The sequence below is a fragment of the Gouania willdenowi genome, chromosome 17 (assembly GCF_900634775.1).
Source record: "Gouania willdenowi chromosome 17, fGouWil2.1, whole genome shotgun sequence".
Classification (NCBI taxonomy): Eukaryota; Metazoa; Chordata; class Actinopteri; order Blenniiformes; family Gobiesocidae; genus Gouania; species Gouania willdenowi.
In genome coordinates this window covers 31753746-31778758 of record NC_041060.1, presented here as the reverse complement: position 1 = coordinate 31778758, position 25013 = coordinate 31753746, and the positions used below count along the sequence as shown (strand labels likewise).

The 25013-nt window shown below is 38.9% G+C and overlaps 1 protein-coding gene across 1 annotated transcript in view; it reads left to right on the top strand.

The window, feature by feature from the left end:
- lamc1 (laminin, gamma 1) overlaps positions 1-25013 on the top strand; it is a 103328-nt gene that overhangs the window by 36558 nt on the left and 41757 nt on the right. The window contains exon 2 of the mRNA XM_028472410.1: positions 13815-14119. Coding sequence (XP_028328211.1) covers positions 13815-14119 — 305 coding nt within the window. The remainder of the gene's footprint in view (positions 1-13814; positions 14120-25013) is intronic.

Below are 25013 nucleotides of genomic sequence, written 5' to 3'. Positions count from 1 at the left end.
ATCCACAATTTGAGTATTTAAAAAAAAAAAAAGATTTAATGTTTCATTTGTTGTTCTGTTTGTTCATATTTTGTACGATAGCCTTGTGATAAAAGGAGTTGTACTTGTCATGTTGTTGAAAAATAATTCTCTGGTCTGGTTTTTAGTTTATCCTGATCATTCCAAACAGATGTCCCTAATGTAGTAGACGGACTTGGGTTATTTAAAGTGAAATAATCTATTTCTGTTTGTTGCGTTTGCTATTGTCCACGGTTACATGATGTTTTTTAATTCAGAATTAGTTATTCCGAATTAAATCATTCGGATTTAAAGTGTTCTGCTTTGTGTTTACATGAGAATAGTAATTCCCGAATTGAGGTTTACATGGAAAACCGGTTTATTCTGCTTTAGTTAATTCCGCTTTAGGTCTGGGGGTTGGGAAGGCTCTGATTGGTCAGGGGGAGAACATGACGTATCACGTCGATCACGTCTTTCGGGAGAAACACACAACAAACCTTTTATTGTCGGCTGTAACACAGCAGACCACATGAGAACTGTTTTCACCTTTATTATGATTGTAGTTTTGAAGCAGCAGCTGGACAATAACACACTTTGGTTCACGGAGCGGAAGAGATAGGAACTAATCACCTGTAAATAAAACCTAGTAATTCTCCAGAAAACAATAACCAGGAATAAATATTTGCTCCCAGGTAAAGACAGTTGCTCTAACAACCATTACAATGATAAACTTGGTGATACAGTATTACAGCCTATGCAGCAGTACAGAGACACATTTACTCAGGCTTCATCGAACGGGTGATACTAAGACAGTTCTGTTTGCTGATCTCCATATGTGTAATAAGTCCGTGTTAATGTCCGCATTTTTATACCTTCGTACATCCCATTTTTTAATTATATCCATGTCTTTTAAGGCTGTTATTAAATAATTTTGGCTCTATTCCAGGCCGCCATGTTGGATTATATCATCACCCAGAGCGTCATCGCCGCAAGTCGCACATGCGCAGAACAACTGGGATTAACTTAAAGTGGAATTAAGTGTTGTTAACTGTTTACAAGAAAGAGGAATTATTTAATTTGGAATTATAAATGGAATAAACCAGCCACCTAATTCGGAATTAAGTTTAAATCAGAATTAAATTAGCATTAGGAATTAAGTGTTTACAAGGTCAGGGAAAAGAGGAATTAAAGTTCCCATGTAAACGTGGCCACTGTGTTTTCTGGAGTGTAAATGCAAACTGGAATATCGGTAGCTTTATGTATGATTTTCGAAACAAACAAACCAACAAATCCACAGCTAAGTGGCTCCAAGCTATAATTCGCATGCCTAAATGTTTTGCCTTGAGGAGGCACTTTTCAAAACTCCAAATTGACTGGTAAACCCAGTCAGCATTAAAACTGCTTGGGTTTGATCTTCTGTAATTGAAATATGATCTTCAGTAGCAAAAAGATAAAACTGTAGGGTCTAAGAGAGTTTATCCCTGGCTTTGCCTCAGCGAGTCGCTCAGCTTTACGTATCGTTGCTGTGAGTTTATAACTTTGTGCGGCACTTTTTCTCCAAGCTAGTCCATCCACTGTTGACTTCTGCTCCTTAAAACAAAGCCTCATTCTGCTGTGTTACTTCAAGCATTCACAATGCCTGCTCCTCATCACTGTCCCACAGCTGCATAACAGCTGATTTTTCAATGGTATTCTCTTTGCTGTAAATGGGCTCCTGCTGAATGACAATTGGCTATGGCATTTTAAATTCAAAATCTTTATTGTGGTTTGTATTTACCAGTAAATAGGCCTCGTATATTTCCAAATAGCCTTGTGGGAAATGGTATGTAGATGCACTTTGACCTCTGATCTCAATTGTACCACTGGATAGGCTGTGCATTAGTGAACCTGTCTGTGTCTACAGAGTAAAGCCACCAACCACCATCTTGGTATTCTCCAAAACTGTCCATAGTGCAATGTAAACATGAATATGTGTCTGATTCAACTTGGCTCTATTTTCACTCCTGTCACATTCAGAATTAGAACAAATTTACTTAAATTTATTGGAAAACAACACAGTGAAATAATGAGTTCTAAATTATTATAACACTGTTATAGGGCTAGCTTTTTATAAATCTAATATGTTCCCTAAGCTCTGTTAATATAAAATAGTGGAGCAGCAACAAGTTGCTTTCTAGACTTTTGATTGGAAATGCTCTTAGTACTGCTCAATTACTCTACAATTCTCCAGTCTGATCCGCTCTAGACTTAGTTTGCATGTTCACACCAGCCAAACAAGGCACACTATTCAGTGTGATTGCACCCTTAATCAGGTGGGTTGATAATGCCACCAGTCTGTACCCACTGAAGTCCTTCAGGGGTTTTGTCGTAGCAACATGTGCCAAACAAGAAGTTTAGTTTTGCACAATTGTGGCACTTTGCACAGCATCAGGCTCTGACTGATTAACTGACCGACAGTTGATCTTTGCTCCAAGTTTCTAGAGCTGCTTCTTCATTTCTGCTGTGTCCAAAGGTGTAACAAGGGGTCTGTGGCGGGGGATGTGTGCCTGAGATAAGCATTGAAGAAGGCAGTTTCTTAAGACCTCCAGAGGAGGGGTGACGGTAGATGTGTTGAGGGGGATGGGACCAGGTGTTGGAATTGTAGAAGAAGTACACTGCAGCATGGTGGTTTGCACTGGGGGATGGGCAGACGCCTAATCAAACTTGCTAGAGCAAATATTCAGGTACTTAAACCATTGTTGCTCAGCCCTGTTTGGGAGGTAGGTTTTTGGTGCTCTTTTCCATTCCACAAGCTGCTCCCCAGCTTCTTCTACACCTCCTTAAACAATGCCTGTTCCCAGACTTAAAAGCTTGCCTTTTCTCCTTGAGGAGAACCTGTATATTCATGGTTTATTGATTGAGAAGCACTTAACAGCATTATTCACACAAAGTATATAGTCTGCTATCTGCCATGTAGTGATGTTGATTCTCTCCTAATTAGGATCACACAGTTCTTTCCACATAGTTGATTCAGAACAGTTTCTAAAGCATCCTCGGCTTCATCGGACTATGTTGTCCAGTGTGTTTTCATGCACACAGCTATTGAGCTATGCTCACAAGTCAATTATGGATTTCTTGTCTTGTTTGTGTATTAGAGCTGTACATCTTTGAGTCAGGTTCAGGCAATTTAACATGGGCTCGTGTGTGTTGGACTCGGGAGGTAAATGAACAGTCATGTGATGCACGACTCAAAGGCTGGCCTCTGGCACATAAATACACTATGTTAAAAAGTGTATTAATGACTTGTTCTTTAGCTGTGTGCTGTCACATAGAAGGCAGATAACTGAAATGTGTGTTACAGCAGTGTTACTACGACATGCTTTAAAGCAGAAGTAAACCGGTACGTACCATGAAGCTTGTCATGTTTATTGTTGTAAGAAGAACGAGTGACTAGTAAAAAAAAAGCTGAGTTATTAAGGAAACGTATCATACTACATGTGCATGCACAGATTTAAATAGTGTCGGGCTGTAACAGGTTTGGGCCTAAAAAGAGACAGAGTTCCAATGAGTTTGAGCCAGTCGTATTCTGGCACGCTCAGGTCTCATTTTTTAGATTACAGCTTTATTGTATATACATGCAGGAGATAAAAGTGAACTCCTGGCAAACTCCATTTGACTCCGCCTTGATAGGTGGTGCTTTATTCTTTAGAAAACAGTGCACATTGATGTAGTTCCAATTGACACAAAGAGTTCCGAGTTTTTACATTTTTCAGCAGCAGTAAATTGGTTTCCTCATCTGTCCAGAACTGCATTCTCTGCTTCTCGACTGAGCTGCTGTTTCCAGTTTTACTGTTTGTTATGCAATCTTCTTCATTTTCAGGGAAATGGTTGCGGGTGAGTAAGTGGTGCATAAACAGAATGTCGTGTCTGAGCTAACGGGAGTGCATGCACTATTAGTTCCACTCTAGGGGTGGGAGGGTTAGGTTTTTTTGCATCCTCGGTAAGAGCATACAGCTAGTCCAGTATTTTGTTTTCCCTGGTTGAGCATATCACATACTGGGTGAATGTGGGCAGGATAGAGAAGAATGATTGAAGTCTCCAGAGATAAGGGGCCTGTGGAGGATGCTGTGTCTGCAGCCTGCCAGTCACTGTGCTGAGGACATCACAGGCTGCGTCAACATTGGCGGGGTGGGGGAGCGTAGACGAGCATCACGATAACATGCCTAAATTCCTGCTGCAAATTGCTTGGCCTCATGTTCGAGTCGATCAGCTCGGCGCCATTAACTCATCCATTTCTTGTGGGAGAACTAACAGATCCATCTGTTGTCATGGGAAATGTATTAGTGTCACCTGCTGCAATGCTCAGCTCCAACCAAGTTTCTATGTCTTCCTCCTCAACTCACAAGAATATTGAATCTAAACTGGGAGTGCACCACAGTGTGTCAGAGGGCCACCAACAGCAAATCCCTGCTGTAAACCAGTGGTTCTCAACCTTGGCCCCCACTGTACCTGAAGGTGGTTGAACACTGAAGAACAATCATGTGCAGACAGGGCCATCTATAAGTGGGAATAAAGGAGAGATATTGGGGCTCATCCATAAAGTCAGCAAAATGATGGTCCATTGTTCTATGAATCTGTGATAACCACATTTATTTATTTATTTATCTGAATAATATCCACTGTTATCCAGGAACATATTATAGTACAGCCACAGTATATAGTCATCTTAAAGATGTAAAAAGCAAATTAGAGTGGCCAAAAACAGACAGAAAAAGTGGTAGTGAAAAAAAAAAAAGATTCAAAGTATCAATATTAGAACAATTAGTTAAAACTGGCAAATAATGGTAATGACAAATCCTAAATGTGGTTAAATTGGCAAAAATAAGCATGAAATATGGTGAAAATAGGTTAAAAGTAACAATAGTAGGTCAACATATGCAACATTAGGTGGGAAAAGTGGTTTTAAAGTGCCGTAAATGTCTTGAAAGTGGAACAAATGTGCAGAAAAGCCATTGAAATTTGATGGAGAAGTGGCAGAAATGAGAGTAATATAGCAATGTTTTGGCGCGTACATTTTTCCTGTAATTAATTAATCAATCGCAATTAACACGTTAAAGTGACAGCGTTATTTAGGAATGTAACGGTTACCGGTATCACGGTAAACCACAGTAAAATGTTCGACAGTGAAGGTTACCGTTTGTGTTTTAATTACCATGGTAACCGCCGCGGTCGATAACCACAGTGTGGAAAACTCGTGAGATACTAGCGGCCCTCAAAGCAATTTTCTGCTTTCATAGAGGATTGAATGAAAATTCTCACAGCGTCTCTCCCCTACACACACACACACACACACACACACACACACACACACACACACACACACACACACACACACACACAGAACAACATGTCAACAAACGTTAATGTTTAGGGTTTCTTCAGTTTCAGGTTTGTTTTTAATTCAGTTTGTATTTACTTATTAACCAGAGTTCTGGTAAACCTGGGTTCCTTCAGACGTGGCGCTTGGTAGAGAGCGTTATGTCTCTGCCTGTTGGAGATGGTTTTTTTACCGTCAGCTAGGGATGGGCGATATGGACTAAAAAAAATTATCCAGATCATTTCTGGTATTTATCACGATAACGATAAACGTCACGACCCTGAACAGGAACTAGCAATTTGGGCGATGAATGAATATGTATATATTAAGGCTGGGTAAAAAAATCGATTTATCGAATTTGTAGATAAAAACGATTTTTATTTAATTTTATTTCTTTTTCTTTTCTTCCCACAACAGTTTTTTTTCGGACTTTTTTGCATTTCGTCCATGTGGGTTACCGTAGTAGCACGATGTGAGCCCGCCCCCTCTTTGTTTACATGTGTTTCCCCTTTGAGTAGACTATATGTGTGTGCCACAGGCATGTTTAATGTTTTATTTGCACTATGCTGAGATGCTAATGGAAGAGTTTATTATTTTTTAATTGTAATGTTATAAAATATGCAGTTATCTGAAAATTTAAGCTACTGTGAAGTTGCTGTTGCACGTTTGCTTAAACCTGGTTAAAGCTTGAAATAGTTGAATAACAGAGTCTCATTTACTTTTTATTTTGGGATTGTTCTATACTTTTTAACTCTTGAGGACAATCACAGCAATAAAGTTCCACTTTTGACAATATATCTGATGTCTGCAGTCATTGTTAAGTGCATTGAAAAAAAAAAAAATCGAATAATCGAATTGAAACTTGATTTTTTTTTATTTTTTTTTTAAGGTAAAATCTAGTATATGTATATGTTTATATGGAAGAATTAGCTCTTTTCAGATGAAGAAAAGGAAAATGTTTATTTTTTATTCTGACATGGTAAAGTTAACAATTTTTCACAAGGAATTCAACTTTCTTACATTCCATGTCCAGAAAGGAGCTGGGAGAAGAAAAGATCTTACTCAATCACAATGATTCAACAGTTGGTCTGCCAAGTTTACACTAACTAAGATAGTGATATTACAGCATTATTCAAAAAATAACAATGAATAAATAATACATTGACAATTTCAAGGACTTTCAGCACCAAAATATGGAAACATGAAACAACTGTCCTATTTTTGACCCATCACTTCTCGTGTAAATGCAAAAAATGCCACAAACAAGTTGAAACAAAGTCACTGTAAAGCCAAAGGGAAGTACACCCAGTACTCATCAGACCCAAAGTCCTCTGCACTGCCGTGGACTCTGGCTATAAATTCCATTCCATTGCACAGTTGCAAACAAACTGTAAAACTGCTGCATGATTCACATAAAAACGATTAGCAGGTGGATGAGGTGATTAAACTTGTGCATAGACATAAAACTGTGACATCAGTTCATAAAGGTCTGTGACTCATTGTGATAAAACAGGAGATAAACATTTTTTTTACTGTTTGTAGCTGGCTGAAAACCATATCAACACCAGTGTAGACAGTAGACTGGGCTGCTTCCAGTCTGACTCAGTTCAAACAGGCTGGAAAAGACTAAGACGTTTTTTCACAATACTTTGATAACTTTTACAATTGCTCCGCAGTGAGGAAAAAATGGAGAAGAAGCAGACCGTCTCACTGATTCATAATATATGATCATCTGACCATATTTCTACAAGTGCCTGAACCTCCTCGTTGGTCCACACGTGTCCATGGTCCGTTTCCCAACTCTCTGTTGTTATTTTCTACTTTCATACTGTCAGAGGTTTATCTTCCTCCCCTAATACCATGCATTTTAATGGAGGTAGATTTGTGTCTTTATTATTCAATTAAAAAAAAAACTAATTTTCCATCAAAACAAAGTTTATTTCAATCAAAAATAAATATATTCAATCAATGAGACCCAAATCATTGCATTTGAACACTTTCTAGTCTTTATTAGTTGTAGTACACTTATGTTTTTATTATTCAATCAAAAAAAAATTCCAAAAGTGTTTGAACGCAAAAAAAAAATTGAGTTTGAACCCTTTTTTCTGATTGAAGTGACAAAAGTTTTGAAGCTCTTTTTTTTTGGTTGAATCATTTTGACACAAACGTTCCACGGTGGGCGGAGCTTCCCCATTGGTCTGTAGTGTTTGACAAGCCTCTTCACTAATGGCATTTGACATCATATTATCTCTCGACAACAAGCAAGTCGCCATTTGCAACGTACCGGTGTGAGAGCGTGTCAGGTAACACACAAGCTGCCTTTAAACCCCAAACAAAACTCAGCTGCGCTCCGACACACCCACCGACAGGGTTGGGATCTATAACAATTGATAATTAATTTCAATTATGGCGTCATTGTAATTGAAAAACCTGTTGCTGTTGTAATTTAATTCGTAATTGAGTTTAGATAATTGACTTTGTAATTGTTATTGCCATGAATATTCTATAAAAATTGTCTATTATAATTTAACGCTAAACTGGGGAACCATGTTACAGTTCTATTAACAGTTCTACACAAATGTAGTTAATTATTAAAATATGTTTCATATCAAGCTTTACCACATTTGACCATTTAAAATAATGTAAATCTAAGGGTATACTGACACAAAAAACGCCCACACCAAAAATATTAAAACCTATATTTTCATTGGTTAGGAAGCCTAACAAGGTAATCAATTGTTTTTACTGTATATTATTGCTGATATAAGACCCATTATCCTAAGAGATGCTAACAGAAAGCTAACACAAGAGGAAAGTTAACTTGAATTAGTTTATTTATTTCAGGCTCAGTAATTAAATGGAAATGAACTTTAGTAATTGAGAAACGTAATTGCCTATCAGAGGATAAAAAAATAATTGTAATTCAATCGTAATTGGAATACATGCCGGTCACTGTAATCGTGATTGAATTGCAATTGAACATGGATAGCTGAAAATGTAAATAACCCCAACCCTTCCCACTGATCCTCCCACCAATCAAATCCCTGTAAAGTTTGATTTTAACCATGCTGATACTGTACCTATGTCGATCAGAGGCCATGTTTAAACCTAAACCACTCGATGCAGAGCCATTGTGTGGTTAGAGCGAGCTAAAGAAGGATGTTGTGAATGTGCTCTTCTATGAGCAGAGAGATGCATGTCGGAGGCTAAAAAAAACCCCATTAGCAGCCATTTGTGTTCAGTGACACCTCACGCTTTCCATATCTGGGCAGGAAAAACTCCCAGTTACTCGCCTCGTCACTCCCTCCCTGCTCTGACTCTGTGGACTGTCTTTTCCTGCCCATCTTGCGCTCCAACCTCACCTTGTAGTGGAAGGGACCCATTAGCGCTGCTTAAATGAAGACCAAATTAATTAAAAGTATTTGTTGGCGTTTGGTTTATTGGAGAGAAGGATTATGGGGCTCTTCACACAAACCATTTTATGACCTGGTATGTTCTCTGTGTTGAAGGGCTAACCCTTCACTTGTACCGGGTTTGGTTAAATTTCGGTCTAAACCTATATTGGTTTTTAAAAATCAAAATTAGGCATGCATGTTTTGGGACAAAATCACACATTTATAAGCAATTTATCTCCGTAAACTCAATATGATGGACATCATCTTCTGAAAAGGAAATGGCTATATGACACACACCAAACCCTTACCAACATGTTGTGGGAAACTAAAACACATTGTCACAAGCTTTTTCACCATAAAACGAGTGATCTAAGGTCTAGATCTAAACCTGGATCGAACAAAATGTTACGCATGCTTATTTTGGCACATTTCTGCTGTATGAATATTAAATGAATGACTATATTAAGACAATATTTAGAATGTTTTGCGCAATTTCAGGAAGTTTAATAGCTTGCAATGACATGGGATTTAAGGAAAGCAGATAAAATGTAAATTAAACGGTAAAGGATAAAGTGGAAAATATAATTAAATGGGTAAACTCTGAAATGGAATTGGGGAGATTTTGAAACTGAAAAGTGATGATAGTTGAGTTTTTAATGGAAATGGCTGGCTTGTAAAAACCTTTATTGGTAAGCAATTTAATCTTAGTCATTTAATCAATGAAAAATGACATGAAACAAAAATGCATGAAAATAAAGCCTAAAAAAAGTCCTTCTATTCCACCCACATTCCTTCCTGTTCTCCATCCCAGCAGCCTGGCTTCATCCTCCCCACACTTTTTTGCACAATATTGGCTGTGCCAACAGATGCTCTTTGTCTCAGTTGTAAGGCTGCTTCTTTCTTTCTCTTTCCTGTTTGAAGAGATATGAGTGTTCCTGCCAGCTGGAGGCACTCATGTTTATGACACCTCTTCATGAAGAGCATGAAACACTTCATGCATAGGTCTTCATTCAAGACTTCACAGGCTCGGCAGGGATAATATGCAGAGAGGCTCCAGAATTGAGGTTTTTTTTAATGGAAGAATAAACCTTTGTCACTCGCTGAGGAAAGGGTCACATTGGTCAATGAGAGAAAAGACAAAAGCATGTTCACCAGTTGAAAGAATAAAGTAATTTGACATTTTGAGGAAACAGCAAAGTATTGTTAAAGCTTATCCATCTCCTGTGTACCAGACCAGTATTTTTACTTTAAGAATGTTAATGGAGAAAGTCAAAAGTCTTAGTCAACGGCTTCCAAATACCCCAAGTGTGTGCATCCGTTATTTTGGAGTAATTTGGTCATTTCCAAATGTTTATTTTAATTTTATTTCTCTTCTCGACGGCCCAGATGTGAAATCTATTCAGCTTTTGACCTCAGTGTGTGAGGGGGCGCTAGTGCACCATCTATATTTATATTACTGCGCAGCTCCTCACCTGAGCAAGAGTTAAATGTGCGGCCAGAGCCAATCTCTGCGCACACAGCAAAGCAGACACGGACTGCAAACACACGAGTGAGATAGCGGAACATAGTTTGAGCAGCCGCGCTCATGCTGATGTACTAGCAAAGCTCTCAAGTCTCACTGATTGGGCCTGATGTGCGTGCATGTGAGCCACGGAGTAGCGAGTCACATACACACGCACACACACACACACACACACCAAACGACAACAAAAATATTAAAATGATTCAAAATACTCAAAACTAAATATTTATACAAAAATACACAAAATGATTCCAGAATCACACTAAAATGGCAACAACAAACAATAATTCTACAAAAAATGGACAAAAAGAAACCTGAAAGATACAAAAATACACATAATGACAACAGAAATGCACAAAACTACGCCAAAAAAGATACAAAAATACACATAATGACTTCAGATTCACACTATAATCGCAACAAAAAACAATAATTATCCAAAAAATGCACAAAAACACAACAGACACATACAAAAATCATGTGCATGTCCCATAGAATTAAACCAGGGAAATATGTACACCTCTTTGTACATCCAACCTTCAAACACATACTCATTTGGTCATGATTAACTCAACTTAAGCTCCCACTATATGAATACATACTTCTGACGGGCACTGTACTAGTATTAATAAAGGGTGCCTGTAAAGGAAATGGCACAGCATGAAGAGGCCTCAATTGCTGATGCAGATTGTAAATATTGGTGTTTGATAATTGTCAATCCATTTTTCATTTTTTTCATTTAGTTGTCCAAACAAAACATGTCATATTTGACACTGGTAGGGAGTTATTTCCACAGTCTTAAAGAAACTGCAATATGTGAAAAGCAAAGATTATGCAGGAATATTTTTTTGAAACTTTCTATTCTGCCACTGTCTTATGGCGCGTTTCTATTGGCGGTGTCGGCTCTACACGGCTCCGCACTCCTCGCTTTCGGGACCCGATACTGTTTTTCCGTATCATTTCCATTGAGCACCAACCTGACACGCAAAACTGCCAGACTCCACAGATTGCACTTTTTTGCTGCCATCCTCACAAGATCGCCAACAAATATCAATGGTGGCCAAATGCTTCCTCTCTGTGCGTGAGTTGATGACTCTATGCTGTAATTATTCTCCGAACCAGTCAGTGTCTGCTTTGAGCCTACGTCACATTTTCACACCAGGGCTGCTTTTTTAGAACCTCAACAAAGGAGGTACTAAAAAAATCAGCACCAGGTTCCACGGAGGAGGTACTTTTCCCCAGTGGAAACGCGTAAAAAGAGACGTGAGCCGATACCGCCAGTGGAAACGCGCCATTAATAAGCCGTAGAATTGCGTTTCACTTATAAAAACGCTGTACGGTGCAGTTCTAGTTAAAAAGCTGCATGTGAAATGTGTGCGAATGGAACATCTAGTTTGTGCAAATAATAAAATATTTTTATTGTTTTCTTTAAAGCAGGCACTATGTAATTTATTATGTCGTTTTGATTATTAAAAAATGTATGAACTTTTGGAAAAACTAAACCATTGAAGTATAAATTACATGCACAGTTTATGATATCTTAATGTTATAAATACATATTGTATATATTTGTTTTAGATTTAAAAATCAAAATTTTGACATTGGGAGTGACCAGGATGGACAACACTAAAAGTTAGTAGATCAGATGAACAGTGAAGGTGGAGCAGATGAGAGTGAGGTTAGAGGCTAAATTGTGACGTTTTAGACGTGCAGAGAAGACGGAGGATATATTTGATAAAATATGTTGTGGATGGAGGTGCCAGAAAAGCTGAAAAGTGGAAAACCAGAGACCTATGGAGGCAGTAAAGGCCACCACATATTATACAGCGTACAATTTGAGCTGGCCAATTGGAAGTTTGTATTTTCACTCACTTCATGAGGGATATTAGGAATAGAAAGGGGTAGTTGATTGGCCCACTTCATTGTTTCCTGCAATAAACTTCAACCTTCTGTGGACTTCTATCACCAGCATTTACTTTTATTTGCTGTCAACAGAGAGGGCAGCCAAGCCCCCTGTCAGCACTCTGTTTACTGAACAGATTTTTTAGTTAAGTAAACAGCCATACCCCTTCCCATCCGGCTCAAGCATGACTGATGTCTGCTCTCCGCCCTGCTTAGACATGTCAAAATATGTAAGAAGCCAGCAGACCCTACCAACTTCAACGAGTTAAAAAAAGAAAAAACCTGCTGCTGCTGCACACTGTAATTACACATTCCTGTATGTAAGCTGATGGGGAAGGACCCTGTGCAACAAGTGTTCAGTTAACTTCAAGAAAATCTCCAGACCACCCTCAGCTGACCAATGACGGACTGGCATAAGTAGCTCAAACAAGTCCACCCAAAGAGACCAGAGGTCCACAACACACCACTCTAGAGCCACAGTCCCTCCCGTAGCACATCCTTTTCACTTTTATTTAATTGCAGCAACCTTCTTGCACTTAAAACCAACTACTACATCATTTTAATCATGATGTAGGTAATCCATTTTTCATTTTGCACCTAGTTAACATTGGGTAAGTGCAAGGTTTACGATAGGGATAATCCACTAAAAGTTAAAGAGGTCCAGTTTCTGAAAACTTACTGAGCTAAATCTCAGTTTTTTTGTGCGTGTAAATGCGTGTAAACTTGCATAGAATGAAGCAGGTGTAAAGGATGAATCTATGAATAAATATGACTAATACAGGCTCTGATTCATATATTATTCTTTCCTTACTGGTTACTTTACTGGTTGAGGAGTCACTAGTAACCTAAACGTATTTCACAATACGTTTACATACAGACACCTGCATGTCTGTATGTAAATACATTGTAATACATTGTAGCATCATTGTAGTGGACTTTTATATGCATTGTGCCCTTTTTAAACTGTAAATTGTGAAGCACTTTGTGACCCTGGTCTGAAAAAAGCGCTATATAAATAAACTTTACTTACTTATGTCTCAGCTTTTTTTAAAAAAAACAAAAACATTACAGATACATTTTCTCAGTAGCTGGGTTTCCATTACAGATTTTCGCGAAATGAAAGCAACATTACTAAATGTCGACCAAGCATAATTATGATTTGAACGTGTTTCCATTGAACATTGTTTTGGGCCGGAGCCTCGTAACTCCCATGAAATCTCATCCCGTGATACTTCGCTGCTTGAAGAAGGAGGCTCCGAACCTCCTTACAACACTCCGTATTCCTTTGTTGTTTCACATCTAATGTGGCAGTAATGATTTTAATATATAATGCTAAGAAAGTATCGAAGTATCGCGGGATAAGATTTTGCGCAAGTTACGAGGCTCCTGCCCAAAACAACATTCCATGGAAACACGTTCAAAGCGCAATTATACTTTGTTCACATTTAGAAATATTGCTTTTATTTTGCGAAAATCTGTATTGGAAACCCAGCTATTGCCGTTTTAGAGCGGATCAAAAAGTGTGTTTGAGCCAAATCAAGGTGATAAAATGATCAGCTGTTCTCTGGGACTATACTTGTGTGAAAGAAACCTTGGAAAAATTGCCTTTCATTCACTTTAACATGCTGTATTTTTCTTCCAGGGAAATCCTTTGATATCACCTATGTGCGCCTGAAGTTTCATACCAGCCGACCAGAGAGCTTTGCTATTTACAAGCGGACAAGTGAGAGCGGCCCATGGGTGCCATACCAGTACTACAGCGGCTCCTGTGAAAAGACGTACCAGAAGTTAAACCGTGGCTTTATTCGCACTGGAGAAGATGAACAGCAGGCACTCTGCACTGATGACTTCAGCGACATATCTCCACTTACTGGCGGAAATGTGGCCTTTTCCACTCTGGAAGGACGACCAAGTGCCTACAACTTTGACCACAGCCCCGTCCTCCAAGTCAGTATTTTTCTCACCTCCTTCATCTTTAAAGCAGAAATGAATTTGTTATGAGTTTGTCACACCACAGAAACATGTCATTGACCACTGTGCCAAATTTGAAAGATGAAAAAAAATTAAGTATAAAAAACTAAGTCTCAAAATCATGGAAAAACAAGCACTTCTTTCTGCTCTGAAACACTGGGGGCATGCCAGTTAGAGGCGCTGGAGCCACGCCCACGCGCTTGAAGGACGGCGCCTTTGTGTACTGTCTATGGCAGGGGTCTGCAACCTTTACTCTCAAAGGAGCCATTTTGCTTTATCTCGCCTGAATTAAAGTCCTTCCGGAGCCGAAAAAATACCTTCTCAATGAAGACAATACAGTGTATGAAATTCTATACAGTTAAATAAATTTTCTTACCAGGAATTTAAAACTTAAAGTTAACCACAGGTGCAAAAAAAGTTAATGGTCTGTAGAGGTTGCAGGAGTTGAAGTACAAAGGTTGCACAATGTGATTTATTTTTAGGTTAAATTGTTTTTATCATAATTTTATCATTAATCATTAATATCCTCTGTAAGACATAACAATTCATTATTATTTTGTTTAAAGCTATAGGGAGCCATTGCGCGGCTCCAGAATCGATAGTGTTTCTCCCATTGGATTTCCAAAAGTGATGGGATCAGACTAAATGAGGTGTCAGCAGAAAGGTCTGCTCCGCCCAAGTCCGATTATGTGCATCTCTCCCAGGTAGAGTCAGAAATGCACCCGTGCGAGGCGAAACACTCAATTGCGGTGCAAAAAAGTGCTAATTTCATGGAAAATGAAGCACCTGCGGACGTGTTTTAATCCCCCCGAGTCCAAATGTGGATTGTTTTTGGCTAGGGGCCAAATTGCACCCGCTGGAGGCCATGGAAGTTTGGTGTGCTTCAACAGCAGGGTCGGGTTTATGCTAACGAGGGCTTCGTTACGTAACGCAGCTATGACCTGCCCAGGAGGAGGGGGACAGAGAGTCATACTGCACAAACGTCATGGAGGTTAGATAGATAAACCAGCCTTGAACAGTATATCCAATATGGTGGCCCTTTAACTTTCAAGCCGAGCTGTCAACTTCTCCATGTTAGATTCCATCCCGCGTAGACATTAAAAAGTTGCATCCTTTTGTGATTGTTTATTGCATAAGTCTGAGTGTTAAGAGCCCTGAAGAATCCCTCAGTAATGACTGGCAGCCTTGTTCAACCGCTGCAAACATAAAAACTTAGCGATAGATCAGGAAACTGCCAGCTCCAATAGCATACCTGCTATCATAATTCCAATTATGTAGACATTGTCCACATCCTCAACGGAATGGATGGACAGACACACAATCCTCCACTTATCTAATGAGTCCATTGTGTATCCGGCCGGTGGGCCCTCCTTTGCCCATTCTTTTTGTCAAAAAGGTTTGGCCTATTGCATTGAGAGACCAAAAGACAACACAAGACAAAGGAGCAGCAGCAGGGCAGATCAGGGGAGGGAGAGAAAAAAGTGTCCGCCTTTGTTGAGAGCAAGAAGAGAAAATCATCATCATGGTACATGATCATCCACACTTTAAGACTTTTTATTTCCCATTAATAATAATCAATGGATACAAATGTATGGGTAGTGGGAACCCCAAATTTTTTTTTTTTTAAGAAAAATTGTGGTGAAATGTGAAAATGAAATTTATAATGAAACTTGGTGTGGTAATTGAGGAACAAACCCTACATAACTGAGTCAAATTGCATAAAGTTTGGTCAATTACAAACCGAGATATGACATTTTTGAAATTTTGCCAATGATAAGAGAGGGGGATTTTTTGAAAATTCAAACTGATCCAGAATCAGTATATTGGCCCGATCTCCTTCAAAATGTAACAGAATGTTCCATAGCATAAGGTCTATCTTTGGATAAACTTTTGTCCAAATCCGTTGAGTACCTTTGATGTAAATCCTGCTAGAAGTCAAACAAACATGTAAACGCTGGTGAAAATATGACCTCTTTGGTGGAGGTAGTTAGATTTGTATTTAGGGAATAGCATTTCATTATTATTGCCATTATCATTGTATTATTTTATTTAAAATAATAATAGATATTATCATTTTATCTGTTTGCCTTCTTTTATTATCATTTTTATTATGGTCCATTTAAAATGAAGTTTTCTCTACTGTGAACGCGAGATGGTTAATCTGCAGGACTTTACAGAATAGAAAGTTTACAATTGCATCGTGGGGCTGGTGATGTCGGGGGTCACTGGGTCATTTGTGACTAACACTAGCTGGGAGGGCTTCTTGGTAGGCTTGTTCTGAGAATGTGTGTGTATGTACGATCCCTTCATCAACATCACTAGCCGAGCTGCAAGAAAAGCAAAGCTACAAAGACCTCCTGAACACTGGTCGCTGATCGTTGTGTGCTTGACATGGCGTTGTTACTGTACCAGTGTAATTTCATGATGAGCTGCTTCATTATAGTGAGCGACTACTTTAAACTGAAATTGTCTAGGAATTTGAAAATGCTGTGTTAGTGCCAACAATGTAGTAAAGTTTACTGCAGTGAGATAAGATTGTGCACTGAATGCTGATTGTGATCATGTCCCTCCGTCACCCATTGATGAGTTGTCGTTTCGTGTCCAGGGGGACAAAAGACTTCCTGAGTGTTTGTGGAGCAGCTCAGACAGGGTTCCTGTGGATCCTTAAAAAGTCTTAGAAGGCATTAAATTCATGAATCTAAAAATAAGGCCTTAATTGAATCCGTGTATATTTACGGGATAACTATGGACGAGAGCTTCATGTTTTAATCTCTCCACACAGACGAGGGCAGACTTTTACTCTGCTTATGTTTGATAAATGGATCTTGTATCATGTTGTCCACCTCACACCGATGGTAAAGAGTGTGTCGATGACATTTCGTTAGAGTTATTGATGCTGGAAATCTGAATCTGTGAATATTTGCCAACTTTACCGAACGGCGTTACGGTCTAAATAGTATCCAGATAATCTGGTGACTGACTATCTACTGTGTGAGGAACAATAGATGTTAGAACTTCTACCATTTGACACTTTTGCAAAAACAATTACTACTTTTTTGTTGTTGTTTTTGTTATTTTATAAATTTCTGCCTATTTTTGTCGTCATCTTGTGTTTTTGGAGTGATTTTGATTTTTTTTTAGTCGGTTTTTTTTTGTGTATTGTATTGTAATGTTGTATATTTTTGTGTTCACTTTGGAGGTCACCAGTTACACTTATTCACTTGACAATGGAAAAAATTTTGCCTGATGTTATGTAATTGATGTGGCATTTTTTTCCACCCAGTTGTTAAAAAGTATTAAAAAGTCTTTTTTTTTCTTTTTTTTTTTTTTTCTCTTGTCTGCACATCCTGTCAAAGGTCAACACCACAGGAAGTGCAATCATTATGAGACAGCAATGCATATTTTGTTATTGCAATAAAATACATTGATTTATTTTATTGCTTAATTGTGTAAATTTAGTTTGACTGAAGCTGTAGGAAAACCTGCTCAGAGACTGAACAGCTACTGTGTTTGATCAGAATCTGCTGTAGTGTGTTGGAGTCTTCTCCATGGTCCGTCTTTCTGCCACTGACACACAGTCCAGCTTTCTGTCCCTCTTTTAGTACTAAACAAACCACAGCATGGAAGGTCCAGTTAAAAGAATGTTCTCTACGTTACTTTAATGTGAAACCCAAAGCAGTGTTTGACCTAAATACAGATGTGACTTTAAACAAGATGATTATCAGTTTTCGAAGAAATATCACGTAAAGGCCACTCCGTCACATAGGCCACACCCTATTGGCTGATGAGGGTGCACTTCAAACTACTTCAATCAGAACATGCAGGTAGGCTGGCTGCTGTACGCCAGTTCAGGTCAACACAGATTTCTGTATTTTTCCTTGTATTCTGATGAGTACAGGTTGAGATTTGTGCCACTAGAAATGGAATATGAATATGAATATGAATTTGAATAGTTGGTATTGAACACTTTTACAAACTGGCTGAATTATCCTACATTTTGAACTTTATCATATCTTTTATTTACCCTCTTCCTAACGCAAATGCATATGAACCTGCCCCCTTCGCTGGTCCTGGAACTTCAATTTATTACCAGTGTTTCAGAAATATAGAAGGAAAACAAGTATATAACAGATGTTTGACATCTGCAGTAGATCTCCATTTCCCTCCACTCGGACACCGTCCTAGATACGATGCACGTCTCTTCCGTCTTGTGTTATTTATTAAAGCTGTGCTCGCTTTAACTTTCCATACAAGTTCCGAAGCTCTTTTTGAACGTGTGTTTACGGAAATGTTCAGTGGCTGTTGCTGAAAACATCCACACACAGGGTAATACAGCAGTGTATTAGCCGCATCCTCAATTTTAAATGGCCAAAAATAGCGACCTATACAGCGGAAAATACGCTATTTCCTTAATGCCCTCATGTTATGTGAGACAAATGTGTGCTCAAACAGCTGTTTAAAATAATTCACAGGCTATATAAATGAGCGATCACTTCAACAATGCTGGACCCACATTTACTGAAGTAATGCAGTTGAGAAAGTGATTTATTAACAACAGGCTGATGGGAAACTTTGATCCATGTGTATCACACAGCTGTCAGAGCACTTTTCCCACTGGGAGCTACAGCATTCTGTACATCCTCTGCTTCAGTGCATCAGTGACATCTGAAATAAAAAAAATAAAGACACACATTTATTTACTTCTAAACATTTGTACAGTAACTTTGTGAGTGAAAGACCAGCTGCATGATTGTGTGGAGCGATGGTTTCCTGGATTTTACTGCTTTTTAACTGAAACAAAATGTATCCAAATACTATTTTGAAACTATAAATGGATAATTACGTGTGTGGACACAAAAGCTGCAGCCGTTCATAATAATTATCAGACTGTACAGACTGTGTGTCTCTGTATCAGAGGTGTAAAGAGAATACTGAAATATGCTACTCAAATAGAAGTACTGTTATTTGATTAAAATTGTACTGAAGTACAAGTAATTCATACATAAATGCTCAAGTACAAGTAAAAAGTAGCTCAATTAAATAGTACTCAAGGTCAAGGTTACTAGTTACTTTCACCACCAATGTTTATTTTTGCCACGGTTCCCTTGCAGACAGTAAACATCTCATGTAGAAACTTAAAAAGGAAGAGACCAAATCTTGCACAATTGGAACTTCATTTATTTTCCACCAAGGCATCTGTATAAAATAAAAGGTTTGTCAAAATGTATAATTTGTCTTAAAAATAAAATAACCATTATATTTCAATTTAAAAAAATCAAATAAAAGTGTGCCATATATGTGGATAACAACACAATAGGTAGAAACCCCAACATGAACCCTAGAACGTGGCTTGGCGTTGATCAGAAATGGTACGACTAAGAACATATGGATTATGTTCAATGTGGAAATAAAAAAAAGAATCACAAAAAATTATTTACTCAGTAATGGTTGGGTGTAGAAATGTAACAAATGACTTTTCGTCTTTTAAAACATACTTAAGCACAAAATTACTGATTTAGAAAAATACTCCAAAAAGTACAAGTACAGTACCCATAAAAGCTACTTCACTACAGTAACGTGACTACTTGTAATCCATTACTTTCACCTCTGCTCTGTATGTAGCACTGATTCTGGCATGTTAAGCAGTAAATTGGAAGACGTAAAAAACATGATAAATATAACACGTTATCACGCTTTATACCATTGTCAGCGTAAAACGCCTTGAAATGAATAAAACGACTCCAAAGCCGACTAACGCGATTTTACTGTAACGCAACACGGAATTACTAACAAATCCCACGTGTCATCTAAAGCTAAATGTCTTACATTACAGAAACGTACCTAGTTATGAGTTATATTTATAGCAGGACAATCCATGAATCCTCTTCTTTTGCAATTCATTCAACTCTTTTCCGACTGCCTCTGTTTAAAGGGAATGGGAGCGAACTCTGTATTTCCTAAATTACCCCGAGGCCTGTGACATTGACAGGTTAATGATAGACCTTTTTTATTTATTTTTGCAGCGAATTAACAGTCATTTAATTAATAATTAAATTAATGACTTATTTTTATCTTAAATAAAAAAAATTAAATGATTACAATAAAATAATTAAGCTATATCACACAAGAGGGGGTGCTGGTGTGATGAAATATCAGTACTACTACTGTAGAGAATATAATAATACTACCGTATTATCTACAGCACGAGGCCGTACGACAGAATCACACCAGTGCTAAGATTTGGAGGTCGACCGATACCAATTTTTTTAAAGAAAAATTCAGTCGATGACTGATGTCTAAAGCTGATTTTGGAAGCCGATATACTTTTTTTAAAGCACATTGATCATGAAAGACAATTGAAACACTCATATATTATAAATGTATGTATTAGAAATGAAATTAAATACATCAATAGAACTCAACATTTATTGAACTTTAAATTACACAACCAAGTAAAACAAAAAGTACAGGACGGGTAAGTAGCAGTAAAACATGACAACAATATACAAGTACTCAGTTTAAACTAAATACCTGTTTTAGGTATAACCATTCACTCCTTCCCTCTGTTCACAGCCACCACCATTATTATACCTAAGCTTCACACGTGTCACCATATGCACAACTACAACATCACATCTCACTTTAAAATAAACAACTCTTTCCATTTCCTACCTTGGGTCTCTCCTCCCTGTTCCCTTCCCCCTCACTTAGGTGTAACACTGCATTCTCTTGTTATATCCTCCCTATAATAAAGTGTTTCCTTAGGGAGGGCTGCTGATTGTCAAATGGCCGATGGCTAGTCTTAAAAAAAGTCCACATATCGGCCTGATATATTGGTCGACCTCTACTGATGTTTCATCACAACAGTACGACCTCGAGTGTGATATTGCTTTCATACAACAGTTCTACAAGCGCATTTTATCAGTTAACAGTAAAAAGTGACAAGAGATTATGATTTGTTTGTTTATTTAGTCATTTTGCTCCACAAAGTGGAGAGTTCACACACTTCATTCACACTGCAGGCAAATGTGACCTAAATCCGATCTTTTTGCTCATATGGGATCTGTATCCGATCTGTTAAAGACAGTCTGAACAATACAATTCTGATTTTAATAAACTCCCCAGCACTGAAGCCACTGACATCCCTATCCCACCACTGTTGACTCTGACTCTGCATCCAAACACTCTGCTGTAAAGATGTAGCACATCACAGTAAACAGCTAGAGTAATAAACCTGGATTTCTTCTTTTTCACTCTCTTTAAAGTTATGAAGTGCTGACTTTTGTTGGAAAGAACATTTCTCAGTGTGACTCACAGTCCTACACTGGACGCCTCCATATTTACTTCTGTAAACACCGTGGGGTCATGTGTCACCTTAGGACCTCTTCTGTGCATGCGCTTCACATCAGCGTGCATTCCGGTCATACTCCAAACTAATTGAAGACACATTTAATATGTAATTTCATTATTTAATATGTAATATGAATGACCACACAAATAGTTTTTGAAAAAAAAATGAAATGTGCATTAAGACCTGCAGGAACTGTTATATAATATGCGTTTTGCATAAGCTGTAGTTAATTAAACTTAAATTTTGAAAAAAATTAGTTGTTGCGCATGTTGAGACGAGTCCGACTACAGGTGGGAGACAGACCGGCTGGTGTCCTGGTGCAGCCAGAACAACCTGGAGCTCAATGCTTTAAAGACAGTGGAGATGATAGCAGACTTCAGGAAGAACCCAGCCCCCCTCACCCCCCTCACCCCCCTCACCCTGGGAGACTCTACAGTGAGCTCTGTAGAGTACTTCTGCTTCCTGGGGACCATCATCACTCAGGACCTCAAGTGGGAGCTGAACATCAGCTCCCTTATCAAAAAAGCTCAGCAGAGGATGTACTTTTTGCGGCAGCTGAAGAAGTTCAGTCTGCCAACAAAGATGATGGTGAACTTCTACAGCTCCATCATCCAGTCCATCCTCTGCTCCTCCATCACCATCTGGTACGCTGCAGCTACGGCCAAGGACAAGGCCAGACTGCAGCGTATCATCCACTCTGCAGAGAAGGTCATCGGCTGCAATCTGCCCTCCCTCCAGGACCTGTACGCCTCCAGGATTTTGAGGCGTGCAGGAAAGATTGTGGCCGACCCCTCCCACCCCGGTCATAAACTGTTTCAATCTCTCCCTTCTGGTAGGAGGTTTCGGTCCATCAGGACCAGAACCTCCAGACACAAAAACAGCTTCTTTCCCTCTGCCACCATCCACATGAACACACCCCAAGTCACCCACTGCTTGTTTTGTGCACCAACCACCAAGTCAAATTCCTTGTACTGTCCTCAAAACTGTACATGGCAAATAAAACATTTCTGATTCTGATTCTGATTCTGATTGTGAATGTGGGTCACCAAGAAACAAACTAACAAGTGTCACACTTTTTTTTTTCTGGAGAAGTGACAGAATCTAGAGCTTCATACAGGCAGCAAATCTCTGACTTATGCTTTGACACTCATCGTTCTGGTGCTAGATGAAGTGCGTCTGAAATGCTTGATGCTTGCGCTCATAACCGATGAATCACATGGTGACCATGACCAGGCACCCACTACACAAACACACCTGCGCACACACATACTAAGGCCCTGTTTACACGACAACGTTTTGCTTCTTTTCCCCTTATTGTTTTCAAAAAGTTTCACATTCACACGGCAACGTTTTCAAAACAATCTCTGTTCACAGGAGACCGCTGGAAACATAAAAACAATGTAGTATACATGCCAGGCCAAGAGATTGCTGTGTGATTTAGCAATGAACAAAAATAGGCGCATGCGCAGACACTTAAATGGGACCTAAAAAGTTAGACACAACCCAGCCCAGGGCCGGGCTGGGTTGTGCATGTACATGTAGAGTGTTCCGAGGCGAGTTTCTTTAATAACTCAGCTATATTTACTAGTAACCCGTTCTACATCCAACTATAACCATGAGGGGCAGCTTCATGTGCCGCTACATGCTACATACCAGTTTACTTCTGCTGTAAAGCATGTGGTAACACTGCTGTATCACACACAGCTCAGTGAGCTGCTCTCTACATGTACATACAGTGTGTGACAACACACAGCTCCAGAATGGGTCGTTGCGTTTTGTTATGTAATTTATTCATGTGTCAGAGGCCAGCATTCATTCACTGCCTCAGCATCCATTTGTGCATCTTTCTCGCTGTTATCGAAACACAGCACCTGACCATTCATTTACCAGGACCAACCAGAGTGTTCAAATGAAAGGGTCGGGTTAGGGCAAAGGTTTCAAGCTCAAAGTAGGAGTGCAGCACTGTGATTGTCACCAGAATCTGATGCAGGCATGAAATACGTCTCATTAACACTTTGTTGGAGAAGTATAGTTAGATTCTAAAGAGTGATACACACAAAACTTTTGCATTTTCACTTGTAAACCTGCTCATGTAAATGGGGCCTTAACCCCACCACTAGGGCTGGGCGGTTTACCGGTTCATACCGAATACCGGTATATATTTTCGTTATGATATCAATTTTTAATATACCACCTACACGACTTTCGGAACGCTACGCTGCACCTCGTTTCAGACTGAACCCTTTTCAACGTTGCACTTCTAAATAGGAAGGTAGCACTGTGGTGTTAGTTATGGTGTAAATCATATGTAAAAATGGATCAGAAAGACACAATTGAAAGCTCTGAAGCTGCACGTTAGCATGTGCCTGCGTGCGTATGCCTCTGCTACAGGAGAACAACACTTACAGACACGGAGGCATGGTTAGTTTGGCATGTCGGCAGTAATATACAAAAAAAGAGAGCAAAGGATGGCAGTTAATAATTCCTATAAAATGGAAATAAGTCCTGGTGGATCTGCAAACATAACGCCACCTTATTCACCATAAGAAACCACCACACCATGAGTATGCAGCATTTCACTAATCTCCATTTGTTCTTAGAACCCCAAAAACATAGTATTTGAGGTTAATTTTCCCAATCCTGCCTGTTTTCTGGAGTTTTAGCCTCTGAAAGTCACATTTCTGAGCAGTTCTGAAACCTGGCTGTTTGAGTGGACATGTCTATGCACATGAACTCCACACAACGGTGGATCACTAGCATTTTTGTTTTGCTATATACACACTCTTGTTATTGTTTTCAGCCATAAAACTGCACATTACAGTAAAACACATGGCTATTTAAGCGACTATTGTGATTGTGAGTGAGAAAAACACTGTTTAGTGACGTGTTTGCGCAGTGCAGCAACAGCAGCTTCAACAGCAAAAGGAGTTGTTTCAGTTGCTTCAACATTCAAGGTGATAGTTCACTCTTTTGTGGAGCCACAGCGGTCGCATTGTGTCACAAACACAGGGTTGCCAGATTTGTGGTTTGTGTTTGGGCTGTTTTTATTGGAACGGGCGGGTTCTAAGATGATCTGATCTGGCAACACTTTAACTTGAGACGTCACAAATGTAGAAAATTTGAAACAGAGCAATTTTCTCTGTGTTGTAAGACTTACACAGACCACAAACAAACGACTGGATGGTTTTATTTCTTATTTTGTGTGTTGGTGCACACTCAAGTTACCTCATATGTGATCAAAAAACTGTAGATTTTTCACAATATGTCCCCTTTAAAGCTAGAAGTCAAGCTAATGCTAAAGCTAAGCGAGCACGGCAAAGAGCCATTGGGCTGCTGTTGCAAACATGTACCACTACTAGTGTGGAATTATTCTAGAATATTCACTCATCATGACAGTAAAATAGACCATCCTAAGTCAATCTACTGCAGTAATTCCTCACTCAACCAGTAGAAAATGCTGTGAATATTTGACTATGCATGAAAAAAAATATACTTTCATATATCATGAAACCATTAGAA